A 21,806-nucleotide genomic window follows, 5' to 3' on the forward strand; every position below is an offset into this window, starting at 1 on the left:
AACTCCTCTTTATCTCACAAAACCCTTCATGGCACTGCTCTTTCTCCTGGATGGCAAGTACCCATTATGAGTGGGGTTCCTTTCTGGGACCTTGGAGGTGGGGCTGGCCCACTCTCCAAGAGGTAGGGTTAGTAGCATCTTTTTTTTCTTTTGGCCGCACACCGCGTGGCATGTGGGATCTTAGTTCCCCAACCAGGGATCGAACCCACACCCCCTGCCGTGGAAGCGCGGAGCCTTAACCACTGGACCGCCAGGGAGGTCCCCCAAGAGGTGGGGTTAGGAGTATGGACCAGAGTTGAAGGCAGGTGGCTGGCACTGAGGATTTAGTCCCTGATCTGCCTGCCATGTGAAAAAGCTTCGGGATCCCTACCTGGGAGAAGGAAGAGGGGCAGGCACTCTGCAAGGGGGACATCAGTCCAGACCCTGCCCTCAGGAAGTGTACAGTCCAATGGGGTGGGGAGTGTGAAAGCATTTGGAAAGTGGAGGAGGAGGCTGTGTGGTGGGGCGGGGTGGGGAGGCAATGCCTGGTGGGCAAGATGCTGCCACTTGGGCTCTGGGGGGTCAGTGCTGTCCCAGGCCTGAGTGAGACCTGGGGGTGTCCACTGGCATAATTGAATTAGTGGCTAACAATTATTAAGCACTGTGTGCCAGGCAAGGATCCGAGCCCTTCACAGGGATTAACACTCTTAGAAAATGGAACCATTGTTATGATCCCCATTTTACAGATGAGGAAACTGAGTCTCAAAGAGGCCAAGAGCCTTGCTGAAGATCACACAGCTGGTGAGCTGTGGAGAACCAGGATTCAAACAACCTCTGAGGGGCACTAGAGGCCATGTGCTAACCCCACCCAAAATGGAAGGCTGGCTGAAAAAGCACCTAACAAGTGCTCAATAAATATTTGCTGAATGAATGAATTCAACAAATTTGTGCCTGTCCAGAAATCTCTCCCACCAGCCTCGGTGCCCACAATTGCAGGAAATGCTGTGATTATGCTGCTGGTATCAGCAACACCACCACCCAGCATGCTTCCATCCCCGGGTTTGGTTAATGATCACAACAGCCACACTTGCAAAGGGAATGTTATCACCCCATTTTACAGAGGGGAAAACTGAGGCAAAGAGAGACCTGGGAACCAGAATCCAAATCTGACTGCACCACTTCAGTCTGCCTATACAGCAAGACCCCTGGGGAGGGTAGCACGTAAAATGTCATTGTCATTTACACCTACTGGTAAGGGCATCTCTCAGCTTCTAAAGGTCACAACGCTGAGCTAATGGGAAAGGGCTGGGGGGCGGGGGGTGAAAGGGGAAAGGGGTCATGATTTTGGAACCCTGGGGATTGGGTGGGGTGAGTGCCAGTAGAGAGTGATGGGTATGAAAAGGAAGTGGCGTGGGGGGTCTGAAAATAGACCTTCAGCACTTCCTAGTTTTTCTAGCAGTGTCTGCAACTTAAGAGGGAGGAGGTTGGCTCTGCCCTAGAGACACCGTGTGACCTCCAAGGAGCCTGTGCTATCTCTGGAGCCACTGGTCCCCAGAGTTCTCTGCTTGGACATCTTCCCATCTCTGCATCTGGGCTGAGTGTATAGAAGGGGCTCAGGCTGAGGCAGGACCAGGGCACTCTGCACCTCCTCCATGGTGGGGGATGGGCAGGTGAACACTCGAACCCTTAAACGTAGCAGACCTTGAAGTCCCCTGGAGCTGCCCGAGGCACGGAGGTGGGCCCATGCTCTCTCAGGCCACCTGGGTGTCTGCAGCCCAGAGCTGGTCATGGGCACCATGATCTGCCCCGAAGTTCACAGGATCCCAGATGCTCAGGCCAGGTGGCACTTCCTCCAATCCATCCCCAGCCCCTGCAGGGACATCCTTGGATGTCCATGAAGAAAGAGCACCTGTTCACTGAGCCCCTACTGTGTGCCAGTTCCTGCCAGGCACCTTGCACACTTTCTCATTTAATCCTCACAATGCCAGATGAAACAGGAGCTCAGAGGGTGAATCAGCTTGTCCAGAGTCACCCAGCGCCGGATTTGAATCCAGGCTTGCTAGCTCTCGCCTCTGCGCCCACCACCTTGCTGAGGGAAGTCCTGCCCCAGCCCCACTGCCTGTTGGGTGCAGCGGGCTGGCAGAGAGGGCTTGGCCATGCCAGGCCAGCTTGTGGGCTCCTAAGACCCTGGGCTCCTGAAGAATGGCTCCCTTCTCTGCAGGGACTTCCTCTTCGGCTCCTCGTATCCAGGTTAGAGGTTGGGACGGGAAGGAGGGCAGGGAGGGAAGGATCAGGGAGGTCAGATCAAGCCCGGAGAAGTCACCCTGCCAGTCTTTCTCCTGCAGGACGGAGGCTAAGGGGAGACTGTCAGTGGGGTCTGGGGGGCATCGGAGGGCAGAGGCCGGCAGGGCACCATCAGCTGTGGTAGCTCAGGGGACTGTTGGACCACCGTGTGTGGGCCAAGCACGGAGGAGCTTGCTGGGATCCGGGCAGGGACATGACGCTCACAACAGACTGTCTGGGACTTTTGGCTGCTTTGCGTTCACGTCGCCCAAGTCCGTCTGCCAGGCCAAGGGCCTCGCTGGGGTTTTCCATGAGGACTTCCTCCACGGCAGCCGTCGTCCTCTGACCGGCTGGTTCCTCTGTCTCCCCAGCTCTTCTGCTGCCCTGGCGGCCCTGGCTTTCCCAGACTGTCACGTGGGGCCTGCACCCGGGGCCTCCTCTTGGGGGGTGCTGCTGGGGCTTTCTCCCTCGGAGGCAGCAGGTTCGGCCGGGTTCACAGGGGCCTCTGGGGTAGAATCCGTGGAGGGGGCAGAGGAGGCTTCGTCACAGGGGCTGGGGGCTGAGCTGGCCGGGGGTCCAGGGGGCTGGGCCTCAGGGCTTGCCTGTGGCTGGGCCCCAGCATCCACCTGGCGCTGGGCCCCGGGGTTCAGCTGAGGCTGGACCAGAGAGTCTGACTGTGGCTGGGCCACGGACTCCAACAGCGGCCGGGCTGTGGGGTTCACCTGCGGCTGGGCCTCAGCCACTGGCCCTGGTAGAGTCTGATCCCCGGAGTCTGCTTGGGTCTGCGGCTCAGCTGGAGTGAAGCTGCCTGGCCGCTCCTCACAGAGAGCTGCGGCGAAGGAGGAGAGCACGGCGTGCAGCAGGGCCCGGAGGTCGGCACTGGCCAGGAGGCAGAGGAAGGGACTGAGGCAGCTGTCGAGCAGGATCAGGTAGTCAGAGTAGGCCAGGGCCTCCCAGAGCAGGTAGCCGGGGTAGATGTCCCACAGGAAGGCCAGGTACAGCAGCTGCGCCAGCTGGTAGGGCAGCCTCAGGACCACATAGGCTGACAAGATGGTCTTGGCCACGCGGGCAAAGCCTCGGCAGGCCGTGGACCCGGGCTGGTGGCGGCAGGTTCTGCAGGAGGCAGCCTGGGTGAGCACGTGGCAGACGAGCAGCAGGAGGAAAGGCAGGAACCCCCCCAGGATCTCGAGCATCCGCAGCGGGAGCTCCTCACTGTCCCAGAAATCCAGGCAGATGACCAGATCGTACCACCAGACGGCGGCCTCGGGGAAGACCAGCCAGGGCGCACTGAAGAGGGTGGCCAGCACCCAGGCCCCGGCACAGACCCAGAGGGGCAGGCGGGCTGGGCGGTGCCCGGGGTACCAGCGAGGGCACAGCGCAAGCAGGCAGCGGTCCAGGCTGAGGGCTGTCAGCAGGAAGAGGCCGGAGGAGTAGGACACACCCCACAGGAAGTAGTAGAAGCGGCAGGCGGCCGTCCCCAGTGGCCAGTGCCCTCCATGCTGGATCTCCAGGATCTGGAAGGCGGCTGCCGCCAGGAACAAAAAGTCAGAGAGGGCCAGGCTGAGCAGGAGCAGGGCGAGCCGCGTGCCCGCTCCCTGCCGGGCCTGCGAGCCAGCCAGCCATGCCATGAGCCCATTGGCTGGCAGCCCCAGGAGCAGGAGGGCCACCAGGAAGACCGTGTCCCAGCCACCCTGGGGGTAGTCCTCATCGTCGAGCTCTGTGCGGGGCCCGTGGCCAGCGGCACCCAGGTGGACTTCCATAGCAGTGTCCATCTGAGGTCCCCAGTGTCCCACTGGACGTGGAGTGGGTGCCTGCTGAATCAATGAAGGCACGAATGACTGAAAAGAAGAGAGAGGATGCTGTGCATCTCCATGCAAGTCGCTGTCCCTCTCTGGGCCATCATCATCATCACCTTTGGGGTAGTTAACCTTTGCCAAGGACTTGAAACAGATGACCTCACCTAGTCCTCATACAATCCATTCTACGTGCAAGGAGAGGAAGGTTCAGAGGATCAGTGACTTGCCCAAGGTCAGAGGCAGGAATGTGGGCACCAGGGCTCTAACCGTTCTGCTACATGGAGTTCTCGCTGCGCCCAAGCAAACCAGAGGCTTTCAAATATATTTCAACTAAAATATTATAGCAGAACCCCTATGTGGACTAAAACTGTGTGCTCAGGATAACGGAGGGAGAGCACTCTTAGGGCTCCAGAGAACACAGTCTAAAAACCACTTGGGAATTCTCTGGCAGTCCAGTGGTTAGGACTCCGCACTTTCACTGCCATGGGCCCCGTTTTCATCCCTGGTTGGGAAATTAAGATCCCTCAAGCTGTGTGGCGTGGCCCAAAAACCAAACCAAAACAAAACAAAAAAAACCACTTGGTCAGAGCATCACAGCCTCCTTTTAGTCGGTATCCAGGGTTCAAATGTTTAAGATTCTGACTTCCCTGGTGGTCCAGTGGTTAAGAATCCACGCTTCCACTGCAGGGGGCAACGGGTTCGATCCCTGGTCGGGGAACTTAAGATCCCGCATGCCGTGTGGTGCGGCCAAAAAAAGAAAAAAGATTCCAAGAAGGAAGGGCTCAGGTCCCCTGGGCCCATGGGAATCCAAGGGTGGACAGGGAGTCTGGGGCAGAGAGTGGCCCCCACTTGTCCCCTGGGGCTACTAAATAGAAAAGGGGGCAGGGGACTCAGCCGTGTGATGAGGATGCGGGTGGCTGGGTCCCAAGAGGCTCGCTGCCCTCACCCCACCTTCCCTAGATGGGGGAGGGTGGTTCCCTCTGAGGGTGGAGAAACTAGATGTCCAGGAAAGACTGGGTCCTGCCACGTGGCCCATGGCTCCAGCCACTTGATCTTTTAGCCTGCTTGTCTCCCCACCTCCAGGGCCCTTACTCAGGCAGACCCCACTCTGCAAACTCCAGCCCCTACTGGATCAGAGCCCTGGGCTCCCCTTGGGCCTGGCTGGTGAGGCCTGGCTTACCTGTAAGGTGCAGGCTGCTGGCTGGAAGGAGCAGGGCGTGCCTGCCTCCCCAGAGGTCCGGCCGTCCGCACGGCCCCACGCCGGGGCCTGATGCGTGGCGCCCGGCGGCACTAAGGCGGCCGGTGTGAAACCCAAGCTGGGAGGACATCAATCATTCATGGGGCTGCTCGCCGGGAAACCCTAACCCCAGCCCAGTAAGGCCAAGTGACCAGCCAGGCCCCCCTATTCCTGACAGGGCCAGATGGCTGAAACCCCTTGCCCTAGGCTCCTCCAGCTCAGGGCAGGCTCTGGGTTCCCCCAGGGTCCACCTCCTCAGAGGTCACCCCCATGACCCTCAATCATCTGTGATTCAAGGCCTCTATGGTCTGGCCTCTCTTCCTGAATTTCACATACCCTCTGCTCCGGCCAGGATGTCGCCCACGTGGGGGCCGCGGTGGGCAACTCATCCTCTCCTTTCCCACCTCCCAGCCTTTGCCCACACTCTTCCTCCTGCTTGAGATGCCTCTCCGTGTCCTCTCTTAGCTAAATCCTGCCGATCTCATACAACTGGGCTGACTTTGACGCTTCAGCAATATTACCTCCGTTTTATAGATGAGGCAACTGAGGCTTAGAGAAGTGAATTTGCTGGATCTCCCAGCTCATAAGCGGCAGAGCTGGCGCTCAAAGCTCACTGCAGCCAACATGTCCTGGCACGCTGTGCTGCTGAGGATGATTCCCCTGACCCATCTGGCTCTGCCTTGGCCACCCCCAGGCAGAGGGCTGGGATTAGGGCCTGGGCTGCCTGCCTCACTTACCCTAATCCCCCTCAGGGCCCGATCCCTGGCCATCAGCTCTCAGGCTGGGGGTGCATAAGCAGCTTTATGGGTCCGGAGAGGCAGGAGTGCACGCTGGTGCTGCACCTCTGAGCCCTGTCACCCCTCTCCGCATGGCCACAGAGCAGGTGAGGGGGCAGCATGGCCCAGACCCGCCCCCCGGACCCCGGAAGCCCCCTGTGGGGGTCATGGCTTCCAGTAGCGGTGCTGAGGGGCTCCCCTTGACCAGGAGGAGGAGCAGCAAGAGGGCGAAGGGACTCCGAGGGTCCCGGAAGGGCACTGGCAGCTCTGGGGAGCAGACCCTCACGCAGGGCCCCAAGGCCCTGGAGAGCAGCAAGAACCCCTCCGGGACTGGAGACGGGCAGGAGGGGCCAGCCTCTCGTCGCCAGTCCCACCGGCATCGTCCTGCCCCCCAGCACGATCCTGCTCAGAGGACATACGGGCCCCTGCTCAACCGCATCTTTGGGAAGGTCAGGTGGGGCTGGGGCAGGGCTGGGGGGCCTGGGGGTGAGGTTGGGGCTCATGGGCTCAGGCTCAGCCCACCCTGCCCCTTATACTCAGGCCTCCTCCAGTTTTTGCTCCAGACTCAGGAGCCTGGGCTGAGGGGGTAGAGTTTCTGCAGTTTGGGGGTGGCCTGGGCAGTGGGCAGAGCTAGACCCCAAACCCAGAGATCTGTGGCAGCGTGGGGCCCCAGGAGCAGGGAGGGGGTCATCTCTTCTCCTGGGGCCCGTGGGACTCCAGCTGCCTTCTCCTGCCCTTGTGGGATGGGCCCTGCCCAGGCCAGCGTGGGCTGGGGCTGGAGGAGGAAGGACGGCCAGAGCCCTGGCCGGCCCCAGGGACATGCCGGACTATGCCCCTGCAGGACCGCGAGCTGGGCTCCGAGGAGCTGGATGGTGAGTGGCCCTTGCTGGCAGCGGCAGGTGGGAGGTGTCCCAGAGCCTGGCTGCCTGCGCCTGACCTCCCTCCCCTGCAGAGCTTCAGGCTGCCTTCGAGGAGTTTGACACGGACAGCGATGGCTACATCGGCTACCGGGACCTGGGCGAGTGCATGCGGACACTGGGCTACATGCCCACGGAGATGGAGCTCATCGAGGTCTCCCAGCATGTCAAGATGCGAAGTCAGTGCTTGACCACATCTGCCTGGGGGCGGGGAGGGGCGGGACGGCCGAGCCATCTGGCTTTGCAGCCCGGGTCCTCTCCCGGCCTCGTGGTTCAGGGGAACGAGAGGTGGTGGGAGGTGGCTGTGGGGTGAGGCCCCGGTGATGGTGGCGTGAGGGGGTGACAGTTTCCAGGACAGTTTGACACTGGCGCCGGGACACAGGGGTCGAGGGTGACAAGGAAGGCACCGGGTGACCCAAGAGAGCCCCTTGGGGCTCAGGTCGAGGACCCCCGTCTCTGACTGAGGTAAAGTGGTCCGTGCTGGTACCAGCCACCAGGGCTGTCTCTGTCTCTCTCTCTCTGACCCTCCCGAGGCTCCTGAAGAGAGCCGCCTGAGGTTCTGTGAGGCTGAGCGTGACAGAACCCTGGCCATTCCTTGCGATTAAATGTCTGATGGGCTGCCCTTGTGTGATTATCATTAGCCGATTTGTCAAATATCAGATTCCTTTCATCCCAGGACTCCTGCATTTGCTTTTTCTTTACAGTTTCCAAAATGGGATGTGATTTACAATTGATGTGAATATTTTCGTGTCATGCTTCTTTCTTTTCCCCAAAGCTGTCAGTTGACCATCGGTGCTTTTTATGATTGACGGCATCTTAGAATCCAGGGACAACCTGGGGATGCTTCTTAGGGGTCTTTGCTGCCGCCTATGGGGTTCTGGCACTTTACAGTCATGAACCCCAGCCCCATCAGCACCCTGTCCCCGGATGAGGAGGGAGGCTCAGTTAAGTCCCCCAAGGCCACACCATCAGTGGCAGAGCCAGGAGGCTTTGAACCTGGGCCTGTCTGGTTGCACAGCCTGGTCTCTTTCCCCCACATCCAGTGCTTCACTGAGAGCACCTGAGCACTTTGCCCCCATCGGAGACCCAGGCTGTAGCCCCCTACCACCCCCACCCCCGCCCAGGGACGTGGACACCGGTGTCCTTCCTGGATGCAGAGCCGGGGAGGGGCTGGCCCTTGTGACGCCCCTCCTCGGACCCCAGCCCTCACCACTGTGACCCTCTGCCTGGGTCCGCAGTGGGTGGCCGCGTGGACTTCGAGGAGTTTGTGGAGATGATGGGCCCGAAGCTGAGGGAGGAGACGGCGCACATGCTGGGGATGCGGGAGCTGCGCATCGCCTTCCGCGAGGTGTGGAGCGTCCAGATGGGTGGTGGGGGGGCGGCTGGGCGGCATCCTTACTGGCCTCTCCCCACAGGAGGCCGGGGGAGACTGGGAGCCTCAGCCTCTGGAGGCCCCAAGCCCTGCAGCTGGTGGGACTAGGGCTGGGGAGGGGTCGGAGAGGGTTTGGCTCACTCCCAGCTGGGGGTCCACCCAGGGAGACCTCCTGGGGCAGGGAGCTCACGGCCTCAGCCTGGGAGGAGGAGGAGCGTGTGGACGGACGAAGGTGTGGGCGTCCAGGCACAGGATGTGGCAAGGTAGAGGCGGGTACAGGCAGAGGCAGCTTTGGGTAGGAAGGGCTGAGCCCTGCTGGAATACCAGTTTGACAGGGACAGGGATGGGCGAATCACGGTGGCAGAGCTGCGACAGGCAGCACCGGCTCTGCTGGGGGAGCCACTGGTGGGTCCTGAGCTGGACGAGATGCTCCGAGAAGTGGACCTCAATGGGGACGGCACCGTGGACTTCGATGGTGAGTCTCCTACCGAGACAAATGCCCATCCCTCCGGCTCCCAGGCTGAGCTCAGTGCCTCCTGGCGTGGCTGACCTGGACTGGCCCAAGCCCCGCCCCTTCTCCCCCCGCAGAGTTTGTGATGATGCTTTCTACCCACTGAGGCTCCAGGAGGGAGACTGCTGCCCCTCTGGCCCCAGACGCCAGCAAGGTTCACGCTGCACACCCGCCCTACAAGGCCCCAGGATGAAAGAAACCCAGCAGCCCCAGGCTTCTGCTCCTGATAACCTCTGGCTGGAGAGTTGGCTTGTGATGTCACCTCCCCACCCTCATCCTCACCTCCCTTCCACCCGAGCTGCCTGGAGGAAACCTGCCCTCAACCGCCCATCATTCCCCGGTGTGAGCAAGATTTGAATCTCTCCAGCCCCTTGGGAGGTAGGGAGCTCCCCGGCACTGGCAGCATTCAAAGACGGGGCAGTGTAGGGGTTGGTTCTGGTAACATGGTGAATTGAGAAGGTGGCTAGACACACCTCCCACTCTTTGTATGTGGAAATGTTTTGGGTTTTGTTTTTATTTAAAGCTGAACGTGAAAGAGAGGGATGACCCCGGGTACCAAAGACAAAGAGAGAACCCAAAGCTGGGTGGTGGGAAGGAGCAGATGCCATGGGGGCTTCAGAGGTGGAGAGGTTCAGGAGCCTGGGCTCTGACACCCAGGAGGGACAAAAGACCTGTAAGAGGCTGGGGAGCAGGACATGACATCAGTACAATCCAGCGTCTCAACGGGCTACCCTGTTCTTGAAAAGGCGACCAAAATATACCTCCACCCACCAGCCTGAGAAAGTGACGAGGTACAGATGTTCAGGACCTTGAGTGGAAAAAGTTACCCCAGTGAACCTGCAACTCAGGTCTGCACGTCAAGCAGGAGTGCAGTCTATCTCTGTGGTGTGCAAAGCAGAAGAAATAGGAAAAAGCTGCGGAGAAAGGCACTCTTTCAACCCAGGGCACATAGGACTTAAAAAAAACCCAAACAACCCCGTCACTTCTGAAGATGAACTCATGACAAAAAATTACAAATCACATAAGGAAACAAATCACCATGAGGGAGACCAGGCAGACGCAGTAAACAGAAGAGTCGGCACCCAAAGTGTAAATCATAAAACAATGTAAAAGAGGCCATTAGGGAAACGCAAAAACAAACAAACAAAGAGAAAAAACTGAGGTGAAAGAAAGGAGACCGTTATCAGTAACAGGATGGTACGAAAACAGAACAGAAAGATTTAAAAAAATAACCCAAAAGAACTTCTAAAACTAGAGGATATAGCCATTGGAATGAAAAAAAATCAAGGGGTAAAGTAAACAGCATATTGGACACAATTTAACAAAAGATTAATGAACTGGAAGCTATATATGAGAAATCACCCATAAGGTAGCACTGAGGAATGAAAGACAGAAAATATTAAAGAGTAGTTAAAAGTCATTAGGAGTCTCAGAAGAATAAAATGTAGAGAACAGGCATGAGGCAATATTTAAAGAGATGATGATTGAAAAACTTCCATAAAGACTTCCACAAAGAGGGACTTCCCTGGTGGCACAGTGGTTAAGAATCTGCCTGCCAATGTAGGGGACACGGGTTCGATCCCTGGTCCGGGAAGATCCCACATGCTGTGGAGCAACTAAGCCCGTGCACCACAACTACTGAGCCTGCGCTCTAGAGCCTGCATGCCGCAACTACTGAGCCTGCGTGCCGCAACTACTGAAGCCCCCACGCCTAGAGCCCGTGCCCGCAACAAGAGAAGCCACCATGATGAGAAGCCCGCGAACCACAACAAAGAATAGCCCCCACTCTCCGCAACTAGAGAAAGCCCGCGTGCAGCAACAAAGACCCAACACAGCCCAAAATAAATAAATAAATAAAAAGAATTCCACAAAGGCAAGAGTCCAGATTGAAGGAGCACGTTGGAGCCAGAGAAGGATATATAAAAGTAAATGTATAGGGACTTCCCTGGTGGTGCAGTGGTTAAGAATCCGCCTTCCAATGCGGGGGACATGGGTTCAATTCCTGGTCCAGGAAGATCCCACACGCCACACAGCAGCTAAGCCCGTGCGCCACAACTACTGAAGCCTGCGTGCCTAGAGCCCGTGCTTCGCAACAAGAGAAGTCACTGCAATGAGAAGCCCGCGCACCGCAACGAAGAGCAGCCCCCGCTCACCGCAGCTAGAGAAAGCCCGAGCGCAGCAACAAAGACCAACGCAGCCAAAAATAAATAAATAAATTTTTTAAAAAAAAGTAAATGTATATCTAGATGCATGCCAGTGAAACTGCAGAATACAAAAGGAAAATCTTGTAAACAGCTCGAGAGAGAAGTCAGATTACTTACCAAGGATTAGCAATTAGACTCTCCAAAGACTTTTTTCATTGACAACAACAGATGCAAGAGGAAAATGGAATAAATTGTTCAACGTGCAGAGGAAAAGAAATGCCAACTGAGAAGCCTGTACTTAGCTCATCTTATTCAAGAATGAAGATGAAATATAAACTTTTTTCAGTAAACAAAGGCTGAAAGTGTTTCCCACCCACAAACTCTTGTTGAAGGGATGGCTTCAGTGGGAAGGAAATTGAAGGCAGAGTATGTACTAAATAATAGGAGAGAAATCAGTAAACATATTGGTAGATCTAAAGAAGCATTAACTATAAAAAAATTATTTGGGGGATTTTAAAAACCAGGAGGGACTAAAAAAAATAATAGACAAAAATAAAATGGAAGATGGGAAGGGATACTCTAGACATGCTTGTTTTTCCTAGAGGAGGACAGATTCATTGATTAACTTTAGATTTTGTTAATCATGTAAGGGTAACCATTAATATAACAGAAATAGAGATAGAATGTTCCATTCTCGATAGTCAAATCAACATAGGAGGAAAAGGGAGAAAGTGAAGAATTCCTGATTAAGCTAGCAGAAGGCTGGGAAAGAGGAAAAAAAAGCAAAGAAAGACAAAGTCTACAGAAAACATTAAAACACAAGGTAGAAATAATCCTTAAAACAAAACAAAACAGTGCTTCCCTGGTGGCTCAGTGGTTAAGAATCCGCCTGCCAATGCAGGGGACACGGGTTTGAGCCCTGGTCCGGGAAGCTCCCACATACCACGGAGCAACTAAGCCCGTGAGCCACAACTACTGAGCCTGCGCTCTAGAGCCCGCGAACCACAACTACTGAACCTGTGTGCTGCAACCACTGAAGCCCGCATGCCTAGAGCCCATGCTCCGCAACAAGAGAAGCCACTGCAATGAGAAGCCCGCGCACCACAACGAAGAGTAGCCCCCGCTCACCGCAACTAGAGAAAAGCTCGAGCGCAGCAGTGAAGACCCAACGCAGCCAAAAATAAATAAATAAATTTATTTTAAAAATTACAATAAATATAGGCAGATTAAGTTTTTTGGTTAAAAGTCAGAGTTTCAGTCCCAGAAGAAAATATCAGTATTAGATTGGGCTCCCTGTAAGTGATGGGAGACCCCAAATAACAATGCTTTAAACTGGATGGACGTTTATTTCCCCTACAGGAAGAGTCTTAGGAGGTGAAATCCAGCTGTATGGTCTTCAGGGACTCAGGCTCCTTCTGCTGGCTGCTCTGCCATTCTGAGGGTGTAGCCATGTTTGTTTCCCAGCTGGCAGGCTGGAGGCAGGAACAAAGAAGAAAGGGGGCAAGAGCATGAACCACTTATACCCCATTAGGCAGGGCTCCCCACCTGGTACGCATAGTTGCAAAGGATGCTGGGAAATGCAGTCTTTATTTTGGGTGACCTTGTGCCCAGCTAGAAACTAGAGGTTCTTTTACTACAAGGGCAGAGAGCAGATTTCAAAAGGCAGATACCAGGACTTACGTGGTGGCGCAGTGGTTAAGAATCCGCCTGCCAATGCAGGGGACACGGGTTTGAGCCCTGGTCCGGGAAGATCTCACATGCCGCGGAGCAACTAAGCCCGTGCGCCACAACTACTGAGCCTGCACTCTAGAGCCCGTGAGCCACAACTACTGAGCCCACGTGCCACAACTACTGAAGCCTGCCTGCGTAGAGCCTGTGCTTCACAACAAGAGAAGCCACCGCAATGAGAAGCCTGCGCACTGCAATGAAGAGTAGCCCCCGCTCACTGCAACTAGAGAAAAGCCCGCGCACAGCAACGAAGACCCAACGCAGCCAATAAATAAATAAATAAATAATCTATATATATTTAAAAAAAGGCAGATACCAGGCTCTTCCCCACAGCTAAGTGCACATATAAGAGACACATTCAGGACTTCCCTGGTGGCGTAGTGGTTAAGAATCCGCCTGCCAGTGCAGGGGACACAGGTTCGAGCCCTGGTCCAGGAAGATCTCACATGCCACGGAGCAACTAAGCCTGTGTGCCACAACTACTGAGCCTGCGCTCTAGAGCCCACGGGCCACAACTACTGAGCCCGCGAGCCACAACTGCTGAAGCCCGCGTACCTAGAGCCTATGCTCCGCAACAAGAGAAGCCACCGCAATGAGAAGCCCGCGCACCGCAACGAAGAGTAGCCCCCGCTCGCCGCAACTAGAGGAAGCCCGCGTGCAGCAAAACGCAGCTAAAAATAAAATATAAATTAAAAAAAAAAAAAAGGACACATTCAAAGCATAATGACAACTGAAGGGCTGAAAGTGATGGCTTGGAAAAAAAAGACTAACTAGGAGAGAATTAACCAAAAGAAAGCTAGTATAACTACAGGCATATCAGACAAAATGGTCTATGGGGCAAAGAGCATCAGGGATAAATTGAGTCACAATTCACTAAGGAAATCTAATGTTCTTAATCTGTGCACAACTATTAATGCCTTTTCCAACTAAAAATAAATCATATTTAGAATTTGGGTATTCATCATTTCCTGAGGATGGCGTTGCTGTCAATCCAACTTGGATTACATAAATTCACCAGCAAAAATCAAGCACATTGGTCACATTAAAACTTTAAACGTTGCGATTCAGTGTTCTGTCCACATGTTCACATGGACCAAGGGTTGGCAAACTTTTTCTCTGAAGGACCAGATAGTAAAGATTTTAGGCTTTGGGGACCATATGGTTTCTGTTGCTCTGCTGTAGTAGTTTGTATGGCTGAGCAGCCAAAGTCAATACAGAGTGTGGCTGTGTTGGAAATTCGATAAATAATAATTAAACTTGACTTACTGACATCAAAATTTGAATTCTATAAACTTTTTTGTGTCACAGAAGCTTATTATCCTTTGACTTTTATCCCAACCATTACTAAAATGTGAAAACCATTCTTAGCTTGGTGGCTATATTGGGCCTGTGGGGTACAGCTTGCTGACCCCTGAGATAGTCTTATAATATGGCGAATCACCACTTCTGGGATCACTTGCTGTTTGGCTAAGATTGTGAAGTGACAGAAAGTTATGAGTGTAGTAGCAACTCCATGTTAATTGCTAATTTGCCCACTTTCAATGAATGGTGTTCATAATTTTTCTTTTTTCCATGTTTGTTCTGATTTTATCTGTTGAAATGTAATCTTATGTCTGATTAATCTGATAATACAAACTGTGGGCTTATATTCTGTATCTTTGTTCTTTTCTTTCACTTTTTTAGTTTTCATTTTACCTTACAAAAGTATTGGTCCATGTTGCATTAGAAATGAAAACTGGTCCTTTACCCCCAGCTAATTTGAGAATCACTCATTTAGGAGTTCCTGCATCTAACTGGTACCCCCAAAAGTGCCTTGATTGGTGGCTGAGGGTGGGAAGTCTGCGTGGGCCAGGAGATCAGGAGCGAGAGCAGGGGTCTGGGTGCTCATTCTTTCAACAAAATCACAGAAATCTAAAGGCACTGTCCTGGCCGCTGCAGATACAGTGGAAGCCAAATACCTTAATGGCACTCGCGTTTCACTGGGGGCGGCAGACTGTAAACACAAAGTACACGAACAGGGTCTCCGAGGCCCACATTCATTCGGCCAGCCCCTCAGTTGGTCAGCTGGGGACCAGGCCAGCTTGCTGAGCCCCACCCCCCTCTGAGTCACAGAAGCCCTGGGTTGTGTTCCTCACTCTGCCCTCGGCCAAGCCAGTCTCTCTGGGCCTCAGTTTCTAAGGAGGGTGACCAGAAAGAACCTGTGTCAAGTGCCTGGCACATGACGCGGCGCCTTCTAAGAATCTGATACATGGTAGCTATTATGACCTCAGATTTCAGGGTTCTCAAAGATTCTGTTTCCTGGTTGTTGAGATCCTGAGATGCTTGGACCTTCCAAAATTCTGTAGTGGTCTGTTTCCAATGTTCTGTGGTTCTAAGAGTCTTTGATCACTGAGGTTTTCTGTTATACAGGCCCTGCTTCCTATGTCCTTTGACCCCTACTTCTCCCAACCTCTGGGCCTGGGAAGTAGGGCAGTGGGTGGAGGAGGCTGGGCTGCTGCGTCCTGGTGGCCCACATTCGGAGCCGGCTGTGGCAGCCCAGGGCCCCAGAGCCAGGCTGGAACCAGGATACCAGCCTCCAGGCCCCAGGCCTGTCTCATCCGAGTGCCCTTGGCCAGGGCCGCCAGGGGAGGCACCAATGCTGCCTCTCTGAGTGGAGAGAGGGGCAGGACTGACTCTGTCAAGGGCTGGGAGTCTTCTCCAGGCTTGCAGGGTAGAAGAGCCCCAGGCCCAGCTCTGCCCCTGACATGCTGTGTGACCTTGGGCAAGTCGTGGAGTATCAGGACTGCCATGTGTACCATGGGGAGATGGACAGTCCTAGAGCCCTTCAGCCCCAGGGTCGGTCCTTTCCTCAGCCTTTCCGGAAGGGGGCTGTGGCCAGGCTGATGGGCTGGTCAGGGCAAGTGGGAAGTAAAAAGCAATTGTGGGCTGGAATTAAGCACCCCTTTTATTAGCACAAAACACCACCAACCCAGCAGTCCCCCAAGAATAAGTTAAGGCACGGAGCAGGGAAGGGGCGACTTTCCCAGGTAGTGGCCCGAGGCCCACTGCCCCACACTTCCGGAGCAAACTCCTGAGGGGACTGGGGCCTCGAGGGTCCCGCAGGGGCTTTTCCCTTGAGATGAGGGTACCGAAGCGGGGCGCGGGCCCCAGGAGCGCCCCCTAGGGACGCGAGGAGACCGCGCGGGGCCTCTCGGCGCCGACGATGGATCCCGCCGTCCGCCGCCGCCTGCTCACTTCTCGAAGTAGGGCAGGTAGAAGAACTGGAAGCCCCGGTGGCCCTTGACCGCGCAGTAGATGAAGATCACGTGGTAGACTGCAGGGCGGGGTCTGTCAGCGCCGGGGCCCCGCCCAGGGCCCGCCCCCGTCCCGCCCCCGCCCGGCGCCCACTCGCACCTCCCGGGACCAGCAACAGGAAGCCGGGCACGAAGAAGATGGCGCTGGAGACACCTACGAGAGGGGAGGAGGGGCCGGGTCAGGGCAGGGAGGCTCCCGGGCGGGACTGCGGGGTCACTGCCTGGGCAAGTCTCACTCTCCGAGGTAAAAGGGGCCGTTTCCTGCCGGGAGGGTGCTGAGCGCTGGGGGAGGTGGAAGGGCTTGCCGAGGACCTCCGGGCACGAGAGGGGCGTGACCGCTGCCTGCGGAGGTAGGAGGGGGGCGCTCACCTGGCGAGGGGGCCACCTCCAGTCCCACGCCGGTCAGGATCAGCACTGCACACAGGTGGAGCCACGAGGGTGAGGGCAGGAGCAGGGGCAGGAGCTGGTGGCAGGGTGGGGACCTCCGCCCGCAACCCCCAGCATGGCTTAGGCCTGAGGAATGGTGTCCCTCACCTAAGCTGAAGGTCCCCTGGGCAGAGAACCGCCAGGGGAAGTTCACCAGGCTCTGTGTTTTCAGAGCAGGGCACCTGGCAGGCCCTGGGAAATGTCTGTCCCTGTCCCCATGGCCCTTCCCTAGTGCAGCAAGCAACAAGAACCTCCAAGCTACCACCCTGGTGATCAGACAGCTCGGGAGCCTGGGGGATCAGGGAGGGCTTCTTGGAGGCAGTAGCATCTAAGCTGAGCAGGGACGGCAGCAGCAGTAGCAGTTACCTTTTAGCGACCACCTACCAGCTGCTGCCAGGCACTGGGCTAAGTGTGTTACATGCAGTGCCTTATTTAATTGTCACCTTGACTGAGACAGGTATTACCATCCCCATTTCACAGCAGAGGAAACTGAGACACAGAGAGGGGAAGTAACTTGCCCAGGACTGCATTTAGAAGGTGGAGGTGATCTGACTCGAGAGGCTTTGCTATGGGCATGGCACAGGCAGAAAGGGAGAGGAGTATTCCAGATGGAGGGAACAGCCTGGCAAAGGCCCAGAGACTGGAGGGAACTCGGAGCTTTCTAGGAACTTCCAGTTTTTGGCGAGACAGGAGAGGCAAGAGTCCAGGCTTGAGGAGTTTGGCAGGATCTGTAGGCCCTGGGGAGGGATGTGGACTTTGGCTAAGGACAGTGGGCACTGGGGAAGCTGGGGTGGTCATAGCTGGATCACTTTTTCAGATGCAGAGAGAGTCCTGGGTCCCCAGTTAGAGGATGGGATGGTGGGGGGAGATGGGGGGCCGTACAGCACAGAGGCTTGAAGGGCCACCATGGACTGTTGTGTGGTTTGTGCCCTGCACAGAGCACCTCAAAAAGGGTACGGTGGGGGCTGAAACTCACTCCCTGTACCCTGGCTTAGGGCTGTGGGCTCTGCCCACTCAGAGGAGGCATCTTTTTCTAATTCCTGCAAAAGGCCTTTATGGGCTATGGTGGCCCACAGGCCTGGCAACGTCACTGATGTGGGTTTAAATCCCAGCTCATCTACTTCCCAGCTGTGGCTCTTCTGCAGAGTCTGTGTCCTTACTTTTGAACTGGGATAGTAATAATGCTTGCCCTGTCAGGTGCTGAGGATGAAATGAGATAAGGCAGGTGGCCAGTGCAACTCGCAGGTGCTGGGGAAGCCGCAGCTCCCTCCCCTGCACATAGACACCCAGAGCTGAAGCAAGGGTGCTGCTCAGCTTTCCAGCTAGGGGACTCTGACCCTCCTGGAGGAGGGCGGGCAGGCGCCACAGTTGGGCCCTCCCTAGGGGCTCCCCTTGATCCCAACCCTAGATCCCTTTTGGAGACCCTGACTCCTCAGCCCCACAGAATGAGGAGCGTGGGAGTCAGAAAACAGCTGGCTGTGGTTTCTGCCTGCTCTGGGCCTCAGTTTCCCTATCTTGAGTATCTTGGGGGTGGGAGAGAGGTCCTTGTCAGCTCTCAGACTCCAGACGAGGGGAAGTGACAGGTGCCCTGTGGATTGGGCTGGCAGGGCACTCCGCAGTCCTGGCCACTGGGCTGGGCATATCCCTGAGCACTGCCCCTACATATAGGTTCTGGGTTGTGGCCCTACCTCTCACTTGCTGTGTGACCTCTGTACGGAAGGAAAATAAGCCTGCCCTGCACCTGGCTCGAAGTAGACAGAGAATAAATAGTAGCTGTTACTCTCTGTTCCCTGATGGATTAAACAGGCTGAAAAAAAAAAAAAAGGAAAAGTTTGGAGCACGGAACCAGGTTCCATTTTCAACTATGTGTGATTTCTTGGCTGTGTGACCAGGAGGCTGGACCTGCCCCTCCCAAGGCCTCAGCTTCCTAACCTGTAAAATGGGGTTGGGGTCACGGCAGCCAGCTGCCTCCTCAGGATGCTGGGAGGCTCAGTGTGCCAACGGGGGTGCGATGCAGAGCCCGAACGAAAGGAGGGTGGACCCCCCTCATGGGGGTAGGCAGGGTATGCAGGGGGCCCTCGGGGGCACTCACCCAGCCCCAGCAGGAGGAGCAGGAAGGAGGCCAGCACTACCCTGTGGTTCTTCTGGATCAAAGGGTGTTGAGTCCAGCTGGATGGCAGCAGAGCAGGAGGGGTGTGAAAGAGGCGACAGGAGGCCCACCCCCTCCCGTCACCATCCCCCGCCCAGAGAGCCAAGGGGAAATAGTCAGGGCTGCCTGTACTGGGGCAGGGGCCCCAGGTGGCAGGAGCGGGGCAGGGTCTCACCTGCAGCAGGCGTTGTAGGAGCGCTGAGTGCTGGTGCTGATGTTGCTAAAGGACCACTGGGAGCTGCGGATGGATGTTCGGCCAGAATCCCTGCAGGACAAATGGGCCCGGTGAGGGGGCAAGGGGAGGTGAGCAAGGGGACCCTTTGGGACAGGAGTCATGATGACGTCCTGGGGGATGGTGCAGAGACTGGAACTGGGTGTTCCCTGCAGGATAGGGGGCACTGAGAAGGGACAGGGTGAAGAGGAATTCAAGGGCTGGGGGTTTCTGCAAGATAAAGAGCCTGGTGGGGTGGGTGGGTGAGGCTGGCACTAGGGTAGGGTGCAGGACAGGGGACCCCGTGTAGGAGTCTCTTGTAGGACACGATGTGAGAGAGCTGAGTGAGGTGAGGTGGAGGACTGAGCAGGGGCCTGGGGACAGGAGACAGAAGCATGGGGCTAGGAGTATGGGGTGGGTCCCCACCTGGCCCTGACCTGGTGCTGGCTCCCCCATCCGGCTCCGGAGAGGCCTGGGCTCCATCCTCATCGTTCTCCAGGTTCTATTCCAGAACACAGGCCTCAGAAGGGTGACTGGGCTCAAGCCCTTCCTCCCTCCCCTCTGGTGGAGAGGAAGAAAGCGAGCCCACACCGCTGTTTGCTTGGACACACAGCTGTTTGACTGGCCGCTTGACAGCTGCTCCCTCTGCCCTCCGCCCTCCCCGTAGAACGGGTTTGATGATTCACAGAAACTGAAACCCAGGTAGGAGCTGGGTGCTGGGGGCTTTGGCAGGGAGGAGCCAGCAGGGGCTGGTTGAGGGCTCCCAGGGCCAGGAGATCTCCCAAGCTTGGGAATCAGGGTGGAGTTGTCAGGATGGTATTTCAGGGGCCCAGTGTGGAGGCCCTGGATTTGCGGTGCCAGGGAAGGGCAGGCCAATGGTTTCCAGGTTTGGGGCATAGGAATCTAGTTCAGGTTTCCAAGAAAAGGATTCTAGAGTTGGTGGAGGTCTTCTGGAAAGGGGGATTTCCAGTTTAGTGGGAGCCAAGTCACGGGCAAGGACTCATCATGTGAGCTCTGGAGGGAAGGATGGGGTGGGGACTTAGAACAGAAGAGGGGGTGCTGGTTCCCGTTGGATTATCTGGCCTGGGGCTCAGGGGACTCCTTCTGAATATGGACAAAGTCTGGTTCAGGTACAGAAGAGTTCCCCGTCCCTGCGTGCTAAGGGGAGGGAGGGTCAGTACCCAGGATCAGTGGGGACTCCAGGTTGGGATCTCCAGCTGGGGGTGAGGGACGAGCTGCCAGGTCTGGGCTCTGGGCTCTCCAGTAGTGGCTGGGGACCGAAATCCGAGCTGAGAGGGTCTGGGCAGTGATTTGGCTCAGTGGCCACCTCCGGGGGCGGCCTCCCGCTCCGGCTGAGGCCTCTAGTCAGATTCTCCCGAGTTGGGGTTCTCCAGGGTCCGGCCTGGGGTCTGCCCAGACCCAGGCGGGGGGTGAGGTGGGCCGGGCGGTTCACCTGGTAGCGCAGCCGGGACTGCTTGTCCTCGTCGGCCACCTCGAACCGGGCCCGGCGCTCGAAGTGCAGCGGCCCGAAGCGGGTGACCCCGCTGGACTCGGGCCCAGGGCCCGCGTCCTCCAGGGACAGCTCGAAAGCGTCATCGATGCTGAACTGGGGCCGGGCGGCACTCATGGCCCCGGCCCGCTCAGACGCCCTGCACCGTCGCCATCCGCGCCCGCCGGTCCCACCCCTGCGCGCAAGCCCCGCCCCGTGCCGTCGTCTAGGTTGCTCGACGGTCCGGCGCCCTGGCCGAGGCCCCGCCCTTACATAACGGCCCCGCCCCCGCCCGCCTTCAGCAGGCCAGAGCTGCCGAGCGCCGAGCAGACTAGTGACCGCACCTTCTCTCGCCCGGACCGAGCTGGGCTCGCCGCGCCGCCCAGCGGCCGCCTCGGCGAGCGACAGCGGGTGCCTCTCTCGGAAGCAATCCCTGGGTCTGTATAAGGGGCTTGGAAGGGGCTGCCACTCGCCAACCTTTCAGGCCCGAGTTGGAGCCGTCTGCATCCCAGCCCGCTCCTCGAGTGCTGAGGAGACTCCTGGGGACCGTTTCCCCACCCTTACTCACCACGGCCCTGCACGGGAGGGGGATTGTCGCCACCGTGCAAATGTGGAAAAAGGCTCAGAGAGCTTATGTGGCTTGCATTCTCCTCCAGTTCTGTCTCCACGCAGCAGGCAAAGTGGTCTTTTAAAACATCTGATCCTTTTCCTCTGTGTGTTAGTCTTAAATAAAACTTTTTTTTTTAAATTAAAGTATGCTGTCAAGTCACTCCTCTGCATAAAACCATCCCTTGGTTTTCCACTGTGGTTAGAATAATATGTGAACTCTTGACTAAGGCCCACAAAGCTCTGGTCCCTGCCTACCTCTTCCAATCGCATCAAGTCCCTCTCTGCCCCGCTTTCATCTCATTCAGCCACACAGGCCAAGCTCGTTCCCATCTCAGGGTCTTTGCACGTGCGTGCTTTTTTCTATGCCTGGAAAGCATTTAACCTTGCTCTTTCACAGGGGGATCTTTTCATCATCGGTGTCCCTGCTCCAGTGTCACCTCTCAGAGAAGCCGTCCCTGACTATGCAATCTAAAGTCAGTTTCACATCACACAGCGCTTACCTGAAATTACCTTATTTTACACTGTCTCGTTCACCACTGTGTCCACTGTGCCCAGAACAGTGTTTGGCACTAAGTAGATCCTCAGTAAGTATCTGTGGACCACATGAATGAGTGCTTTGCCCAAACCCCAAATGCTTTCAAGTGAGAACTGGGATTTGAACTCGGGTCCACCTAGCTCTAGGGGTGCTCCTCCTCCTCCACTCACCCAACCCACTCCATTTTATGACCTCGTGTACAGAGCTGAGTCAGTCCTGCTTCTCAGTTTATGACACATCATCACTATGAACAAGGCCCCTCTTGAGTAACGTTAATTTATTTTCCCTCCTTCTCTTCACCATTTTCCTCCTCCCTTTCATCAGATCCCACATCAGTGTGCTCAGTCAGCT

At 56.3% G+C, this 21,806-nt stretch overlaps 3 protein-coding genes across 9 annotated transcripts; 1 reads left to right on the plus strand and 2 right to left on the minus strand.

Moving 5' to 3' along the window:
• Positions 1–2,672: 2,672 nt before the first annotated feature.
• On the minus strand, positions 2,673–4,034 carry GPR152 (G protein-coupled receptor 152). Its single transcript, XM_068554068.1, has one exon. The coding sequence runs from the start codon at positions 4,032–4,034 to the stop codon at positions 2,673–2,675; it is 1,362 nt and encodes a 453-aa protein (XP_068410169.1).
• A 2,129-nt stretch (positions 4,035–6,163) lies between these two features.
• CABP4 (calcium binding protein 4) lies at positions 6,164–8,977 on the plus strand. Its single transcript, XM_068555586.1, has 6 exons — positions 6,164–6,520; positions 6,913–6,943; positions 7,024–7,167; positions 8,227–8,336; positions 8,688–8,835; positions 8,949–8,977. The coding sequence occupies exons 1-6, from the start codon at positions 6,164–6,166 to the stop codon at positions 8,975–8,977; spliced, it is 819 nt and encodes a 272-aa protein (XP_068411687.1).
• A 6,697-nt stretch (positions 8,978–15,674) lies between these two features.
• TMEM134 (transmembrane protein 134) lies at positions 15,675–20,511 on the minus strand. Of its 7 annotated transcripts, none has more exons than XM_068556212.1 (7): positions 20,276–20,511; positions 19,260–19,324; positions 18,787–18,876; positions 18,555–18,631; positions 16,406–16,450; positions 16,137–16,190; positions 15,675–16,056 (listed from the first exon to the last, which is right to left on the minus strand). In XM_068556212.1, the coding sequence occupies exons 1-7, from the start codon at positions 20,447–20,449 to the stop codon at positions 15,974–15,976; spliced, it is 588 nt and encodes a 195-aa protein (XP_068412313.1). In that variant the 5' UTR covers positions 20,450–20,511; the 3' UTR covers positions 15,675–15,973. The 7 variants fall into 7 exon arrangements, with proteins under 7 accessions (XP_068412313.1, XP_068412308.1, XP_068412314.1 ...); XM_068556207.1 differs by having other exon boundaries at positions 16,406–16,549; XM_068556213.1 differs by lacking the exon at positions 16,406–16,450.
• Between the last annotated feature and the right edge of the window lie 1,295 nt (positions 20,512–21,806).

The sequence above is a fragment of the Eschrichtius robustus genome, chromosome 11, assembly GCF_028021215.1.
Source record: "Eschrichtius robustus isolate mEscRob2 chromosome 11, mEscRob2.pri, whole genome shotgun sequence".
Lineage (NCBI taxonomy): Eukaryota > Metazoa > Chordata > Mammalia > Artiodactyla > Eschrichtiidae > Eschrichtius > Eschrichtius robustus.